General features: G+C 30.7%; 1 protein-coding gene across 2 annotated transcripts; it reads right to left on the bottom strand.

The window, feature by feature from the left end:
• Window positions 1-280: 280 nt before the first annotated feature.
• On the bottom strand, window positions 281-7378 carry LOC120092907 (ankyrin repeat-containing protein ITN1-like). 2 transcript variants are annotated; one of them, XM_039051151.1, is made up of 5 exons: window positions 7111-7378; window positions 4225-4704; window positions 3313-3465; window positions 1475-1926; window positions 281-1124 (listed from the first exon to the last, which is right to left on the bottom strand). In XM_039051151.1, exons 1-5 carry the CDS (start codon window positions 7307-7309, stop codon window positions 375-377), a joined length of 2034 nt encoding a protein of 677 aa, XP_038907079.1. In that variant the 5' UTR covers window positions 7310-7378; the 3' UTR covers window positions 281-374. The 2 variants fall into 2 exon arrangements, with proteins under 2 accessions (XP_038907079.1, XP_038907080.1); XM_039051152.1 differs by having other exon boundaries at window positions 1475-1923.
• Between the last annotated feature and the right edge of the window lie 395 nt (window positions 7379-7773).

Here is a 7773-nt window from a genome sequence, read left to right as displayed (position 1 = left end):
TATATTTCCATATGTGATTTGTAAATATGTTTCCATATATGTTTTGTAATTATTTTTTATTTAAGCCTTTTTATGATATATTTTAATTTTAGTCTATTATTAGGTTGTATATATAAATTAAAAAGCAAGGAAACAAGCTTTCCTAATGTAGAGAATTAAAGGACTAAAAAAAGAGCATGAAAATGTTTGTGACAACTTTGAAGCGTCATTGAGTCCCACATGGATTATATAGTGATTGGATATAATATCAAAGACATCAAAAATTTAATCGGACACAAAATTTAAAATTAAAAGATATATTAAATATTTTTTAAATATCAAATTCAAGGACTAAATACAAATTTGTACCTCCAGTGATAAAATTCTAGATCCTATCAAGGGAAATCAGGACTAATCTCAGGACTAATCTCAGGACTAATTTCAGGACTAACAATAGAGTTGGGTAGAGGTAAAACGGAAGGGCTAGTAGTAGATGATGAAAAGAAAGAAGTAATACGAGATGATGAGGATAATTTACGTTGACTGGGCTTGAAAAGATATTTAGACAAATAGGTATTGTGGAATATATCGGCCCATAGTTTAGACTGAAGCACACAAAAACATAAAACTGGAACAATCGTTGTTGTAGCCACTGTTGTTGGAACCCACATATTTGTATTATTGTGGTAGTGCATAAAGAAGGTTGAACTAAAAGCTACCACCATGCACACTATAGAGATGAACAACGAAGTGAACCCAATGAGCAATTGAGAGGGCAATGAGTGCAAGAAATCATCTTCTGCATAGCGTGAAGTTAGGATTGACAAAAACACCAAAATAGAAGATGAAGAGGAGATTAAAGCAACTGCATCTGATATAACAAATACAGTGAACCAAAACTTCTTTTGAAATATAGGAGTGCCTTCACTATCATCACCACCAGGAACTGTGAAGGCTGCTGCAAATATTACTGTGGCAATTAAAGTTGAAACAAGCATGCATGAGTTTGCTGTGTTTCTCATCCATGCCTCGCCATCTTTGCGAAGATCTTTGTGTTCTTTAATGAATAACTCTCGTGGTGTCAACTTATGAGGATCATCACATTTGGCCTCTAGTTGGGATGGTAGAACTATCTTCTCCACTTCCTTCAATTATTCAATTTGAAAGATCACATGAGAGTAAGAAAATATAAGTTCGTGTTAAGTCACCCGTTGACATAAAAGCTTCATATTGATGTATGAAGGTAAATTTAATATTATATTCTCTAACACTCCTTCAGTTGTGGAAGTAGAAGACCCAACAAGTGGAAATCGATATTAATTAGGAGACAATAACATCATTGTAAGGGTTTGTTCAATATAGGATTTTCTGGAACACCTGTTCCAATATCATGTTATCATTGATTGACTCAAATCACTTAAGTTGATGGATAAAAGTAAATTTAATTTTATATCGTCTAACCGTTTGAAATATATCAATTTGTAGTTAAAGTTACCTTGTACCAAATTAATTCACGTTGCATTTGAAGGGCTGCTCCTGAGACCCTATTGAGATGGTTAGGAGCAGCTAGTTTGGCAGCCAAATGTAGAATGTTATACTTTCCTTTGACAGTGGTTCGATATTTTGCAGAAAAATCCTTGAGCCCACCAATCTCATATATTAGATTGAACACATCCTCCAGCCGATTCTCAACTGCTACGTGAAATATACTTTTACCATCATCGTCTTCTTCCCATACTATATCTGGATATCTACGAATGAGTAATACCAAAAACTCCACATTTCCTACACTGGCGGCTTCATGAAGCACTCTTGAGGGATGTCTAATGAACCTCATCAACTCCTTTTGTGGCAACTCAAATACAGCATGTTTCCATAATGATTCAACTAGCTGACGGGCTAATGTCTTCATTTCTTCTTCTTTATTATTGGAGATCCCTTTCACTGCTATGCATATAGTTCAATGATGAAGCAAGATTTTGTCATTAAATTGTACACACGCAATGACACAAATATATATAAATATATATATATTTATGAAAAATACTTAGTGCATCCTAGGTAACACCTATCCTACGCATCTCATTAAATGTTGAAAATTAAATATATTTTAATTAGATAAGTTATAGATGAATTAATTCATGAGAGTTAGAAAAATTAAAGGACGAGAGTTAAATAAGATGTTAATGTAGGAGTTAATTTAGTATAGAGTTTCACATGAATTAAGTGTAGAATTTTAATTATTCAATGTATGTTTAATTAGAGTGTGAGTTATGTATTTAAATTTACCCATGACAGGCAGGATTGGTTGAGGAGCTGGGGTATGGTGTCAGAGAGGGGTGTCTACTGTGTGGGGGAGGTGTGGAGTCGCAGGATCACTTATTCTTCGAGTGTGAGTTTGGGAGAGAGGTGTGGTCTGGTGTGTTGCGTCAGTTGGATTCGTCGCATCAGGTGGCGGGTTTGGATGTCGAGTTAAGTTGGTTGTACCGAATGGGGTCGGGTAATGGGGTGTGTAGTAAGTTGTTCCATGTATTTTGGTGTGCTTTCATCTACTACATCAGGAGCGTAATCAGCAGCTGCATGGAGGTCGACCGATGTTGGTGTCTACTTTGTTTCACCTTATAGTCTCTACGGTTTGTGTTCAAGCTACTTTATAGCGGGTTGATTCTCTTGGTTTTATCGAGTGTGTTCTTGAAATGCCTTTCTTCTTTTTGTTCTTGTTGTTTGCTCTCTGTTTTGCTATTGTCCCTAGTTGTGGGGTTTTGGTTTCTTTTCTCTAGCTTTCTCCTTAGTGGTTTGGGATTTTTTTGCATTTATGTTTGGTTATATTCTGGTTTTATCTTGTTGGCTTTGTTTGCATATTGTTGCCCTGTCTTTGTTTGTGCTTTGTTGCCTTGATCTCGAGTTTTGGAATCCCCTTGTTGTTGTATAATAATATCATCTATTCTAAAAAAAAAAATTTATCCATGATAATCCTATAAATAGAATTGACATTTACATCATTGATGTATCCAAGTGTGTAAAGAAAAATACACAAAAAGAGTGTGAACTAAGTTTGAAGAGTCTTTCAATTAAAAATGTTTTTGTTTCCTCTCAAATAATCGTTTATTAGTTATTTATTTGTGAGTGTCTATCACATACTTACAACATAAATTATCCAATTATGATTTTTTATGTGGCAAGTTCTTTGTATTTCTTACTTTAAATATTTTAATTATCTTTTGATGTGAGCACCTAATATTTTCTTATACATATATTTGAAAAATAAAAATGATAGTGTAAAAAAAAATTATAAAGTATAGTGTAACTAAAAAAAAGGAAAAGAATACTGACAAGTGATACAGCTTTTCCAAAGGTTAACTCGATCTCCACCGTTAATCGCTGACGGTTTTCTAGCCATGACGTGCAATGCTGTCTCATTATTGTTTTTTGCGTCTATTGTAGTAGCCAACGTTGGATCATGTTCCAAGATATTCAAACTTATATCTGTAAAGAAGTTAAAATCAATCCATTAAGATCTCATCTACATAATTTTTCATGGTTTTCTCATGGTTTTTTAATAATATTTTCATTTTCACTAAGTAAATATCTGAATTATTTAACTAAATTTTTAAAAATTAGTTTTCAAAACTTGACCGGAATTATTTCAAATCACTTAAAATGTAAACAACAGAACAAAGAAATCAACGAGTGAAAATAGTGTCGCATGTTTAATTTTCAAAAAAACCAAATGATTAACAAACGAGAGATTCTAAAAATATATCGATTAAAATAGAGGTTAAATTACAAATTTGATCCCTATAGTTTGGAAAAAGTTAAAATTTAGTCCTTATAGTTTTAAAAGTTCAAATTTAGTCCCCACATATTGCTCATAGTTTGATAAAACCTCATAAATAGGGAGGATTTGATCAAACATAGGAACTAAATTCTAATTATAAACCATATAAACAACATTTTCACTTTCTTTAAACTATATGGACTAAATATGTAGTTTAATCTAAAAAAAATAAATAAATAAAAGTATTTAATTATAAATTAGTCTCTATAGTTTAGAGAAAATTAAAATTTAATTTTTATGGTTTTCAAAGTTAGAATTTAGTCCTTATTTAGGAAGATTTTATCAAATCATAAGAATTAAATTCTAATAATAAACCACATGCTCAACTAAATTCTAACATTCTCCAAATTATATAAATTAAATTTCAATTTAACCATAAAAAGAGTAGGGTGGTTGAATTGATTTACCAAAAAAGTCACTATATATGGTGGCAATAAGAAGCTCAATTTTCTCTTGGGAGGTTAGGTGGTTGAGTTGAGTGACAGACAAGAGATAGGAAGCCATGGGTTTACATTTGTAAGAAACCGCCATGAAAAGTGGAGTAACATCGCCAAAGCCACGAATAAGGGGAAGATTATTGTTTTTGTTAACCATCAGCTCAGCAATTCTTACAACTCCCGAAGCAGCAGCAAAGCATAAGGCAGTATTTCCATGTCTATTTTTCGTAGTAACTTCCTCTTTGGTAATCATTTCCATAAGCCTTTCCACAAAGACGCTGTGTTTGGCTCCAGCTGCAATATGGAGAGCTGTCTCCTTGTCTCGAGTTATTGAAGCACTTAACAAACTCATGTTGTCTACCAATATAGATTCAGCGCTTTCCCAATCGCCCTTAAGTGCAGCTCGATACAAATTAATCCTTTCTTCAAGACTTATAATTCTTTCTTCCCCTGCCCAATATAATTTGCTATAATTTATTTACCATTTTTTTTAATGATATATCAACGAGAAAAATACTTAGGACATCCCGAGTAGCACCTATGTTTGTGCATCTCATCAAAATATTCAATCACAATTTGCCATGTGACAAATTTTTCTTAGTTCTTTTTAGAAATATTATAATTATTTTTAGAAAATTTTCAAAAGATAGCACGTTTTGGTACGAAATTAACACGTTTTTTGAAAACTCGTAAAAATAGTTTTTCTCAGTCTATCTTGGACGAGATCGACCACCGAGAATTAACTAAAAATCTACTTTTTCTAACTTATCGATTGGTTTAGACCTTCTCGTACATCTCGTCTCATTACACATCGAGATTCGATAAATTTTTTTATGTAATCTTCCCAAATCTTCTACCAAATCTTATTCGGTTATGTTTACTAAATATTATAGCTTACATCATTTTTCAAATCTTTAGCATAATTTATGTTTTCACAGTTATATGAATTTTCAAAATTCTAAATGGGTTTTCCAATTATCAAAATAGATTTTCTAAATTGATTCAATATATTTAAATTTTGGAAAAGATCAATTTTAAAAAAAAAAAAAAATTGAGTAAGATTTGGGATATATAGAATCTTAGTATTATTCCTATCTGAGATTCCACAAAAAAAGCTCAAACATATGAATTTTTGTGTTAATTATTTTAGAGATTTCACTGAGGAAGCTCAAATATATAGAATGTCAGTGTTATTTTGCCTGGGATTAGCACCGAGATGCACATAATCTCGGTCTATAATCTGGTGAGATGTATCAAGAAAACCCTAAACAGTCGATAAGTTGGAAAAAGTTGATTTTTTAAACTAAAATCCCGATCGATCTCGTCCCGATGGATTGAGAAAAACTATTTTTACGAGTTCTAAAAAAAGGTGATAGTTTTCTAAGATAAAAACTTAAAAGTACTATATTTTTTACAGTGTTCTATTATTTTTATATGTGTTCGATGAGAGTGGAATGCATACTGGAGATGCACCTAGTACTAATGGTATGTAAGCATGTTAACTATCACAAATTGAAAATGTTTATTTGTTGTTGTTGTTGTTGATAAGGTATATTAGCGATATAGATCACATAATTGCAAATAAATTATTAATGATGACACCTTATAATAAAAATATAGTTTGTAAACAATTATTGCTATATAACAAAATTAAATTTTATTAAAGACATACTTTTTTCATATAACAAAATGAAAATCCAAACACTAATGGATATAAAAAATGAAAGTTAAATATTATAAATCTATCTTTTACTCTATGATATAATATGGTAAATTAGGGTGACATATATCCAAGGTTTAAAATGTTGATGTCAATGAAAATATCAAAATAAAAAATTTTAGGAAAATTTCAATGGGATGTTGATTTAGAAAGATATTTCTGGAAAATTATAAAAATTAAAAATTAAAAAATAAATATAAATTGTAAATAAATATTTTGTGATTTTCAAACAAGTTAACATGTATATTAATTATATTTTACTTATGTTAATTACATTTTGATATTTATTTTTTTGTGTTTTAGAGATTTTTTCTACGATATAATATAAATATTGATTTATCTCTCATGTCGATGTCGAATCTATAGAAACATGAGAACATCATGAAAATATCAACATGTATTGACAAAAGTTTAATACTATGCATATACCTCATAGTAATTGAGTATCCAAACAATAATAGATAGATAATGATTTGCAAATATTACTATTACCCTTTCTAATTTTATTAGTATGGTTTAAAGGTAATAAACATAATAAACAAATAAGCATACAAATAGTTTAGATTGAAAACAAAAGTTCAATACAACTGATTATTTAGTATTTTATTTATTGATAATGTATATATCAATAATAGACAACTTAAAATAAACGCTAATATGAAATGAAGATCGCAGATATCCAATTATAGATCCTTTTATATTCTATTGATTTGGTATATCAATAACAAAGATAATAGTATAAATTGGCGTACAAATAATGAATGATCGATACCCATAAACATGGGTTTAAGCCAATAATATAATGTTTATTATTAATACACCACACGATAATTAGCTTTGTAATCTATAGTTCATAAAAAAGATTTTTTTTTTTGGCTAATATATGTTTTTCTTTCTTTTATGAAAAGTAGTCCACATTTTGAATATAATGTATACATGCATGAGTATAATTGGGATTAGTCATTTATAGGTCTATCAAGAAAAACTTCAGTCTAATTTCCTCCATAAAACTTATAGAATTTGATTTATCCATGAGTTAAAACCAGATTAAATCAAACCGTACACATGTACACAAAGTAACCTAGGAAAGAGAGAAGAAAAAAAAAAACTATTGGCGCGGTTAGAATTTAACATACTTTCTGCGACAAAGTCTTTTGTATGATTGGAGGGAGCGGGAGCTTCCAAATTGTAGTGGTCAAATGTAAAGGACGAAGGATCGAAGTTGTGTTTAGAGGGATGTGAATATGGGATGTGGCCAATATTTGAGTTGCTGGGATCAGAAAGATGGAAAGTAAAAGTTGAGGCATGTTGATCTGTAAGCTGTGTAGGGTTCATTATCCCAAGCTCCTCCTACTTTTCAAGAATGGGGAATTAATTAAGTCTCCAAGAGGACGGAAGACTAAAATCTAGAGATGTGGCCTCAAATGTGCAAGCTTTTTTAATTTATATGGTAAACTGAAAACTAACAAGGTAAGGAAATTTTAAGATTATGTTAGCTCTAGGAAATTTCTGAGAGTTGATAAGTCTTAAAAGTAGACTTTTTGGAGGAGAGAAAGAGAAGGGAAACTGCAATAATGGGAATGCAGCTGCCTATGAAGATTCTTAGATAATTTGGCCAAACTTTCCAACTTGGTTCATTAGTTGACTTTATGAGCATTTTCATGTGAAAGATGAAATCTATTGGGTAATCTCATATGAAATTTTCTCACACTTGCAATTTAAATACCACAACAAAGTAGATAAACATAGGATTTTATTTCAAAATTAGTTGACAATGAGATGAGTAACTCATACATCTT

The sequence above is a fragment of the Benincasa hispida genome, chromosome 12 (assembly GCF_009727055.1).
Source record: "Benincasa hispida cultivar B227 chromosome 12, ASM972705v1, whole genome shotgun sequence".
NCBI classification, from domain to species: domain Eukaryota; kingdom Viridiplantae; phylum Streptophyta; class Magnoliopsida; order Cucurbitales; family Cucurbitaceae; genus Benincasa; species Benincasa hispida.
The sequence above is the reverse complement of the archived record's forward strand: the minus strand, read 5'-3'. Positions and strand labels throughout refer to the sequence as shown.

What these genes read in the sequence shown, in the direction of transcription:
- LOC120092907 (XM_039051151.1), bottom strand. Translation starts at nt 7,309, where the DNA reads ATGAACCCTACACAGCTTACAGATCAACATGCCTCAACTTTTACTTTC. An exon ending in AAAAGACTTTGTCGCAGAAA is followed by an intron (nt 4,705 to 7,110) that starts GTATGTTAAATT and finishes TATATTGGGCAG; the next exon opens with GGGAAGAAAGAATTATAAGT. An exon ending in CATATATAGTGACTTTTTTG is followed by an intron (nt 3,466 to 4,224) that starts GTAAATCAATTC and finishes ACTTCTTTACAG; the next exon opens with ATATAAGTTTGAATATCTTG.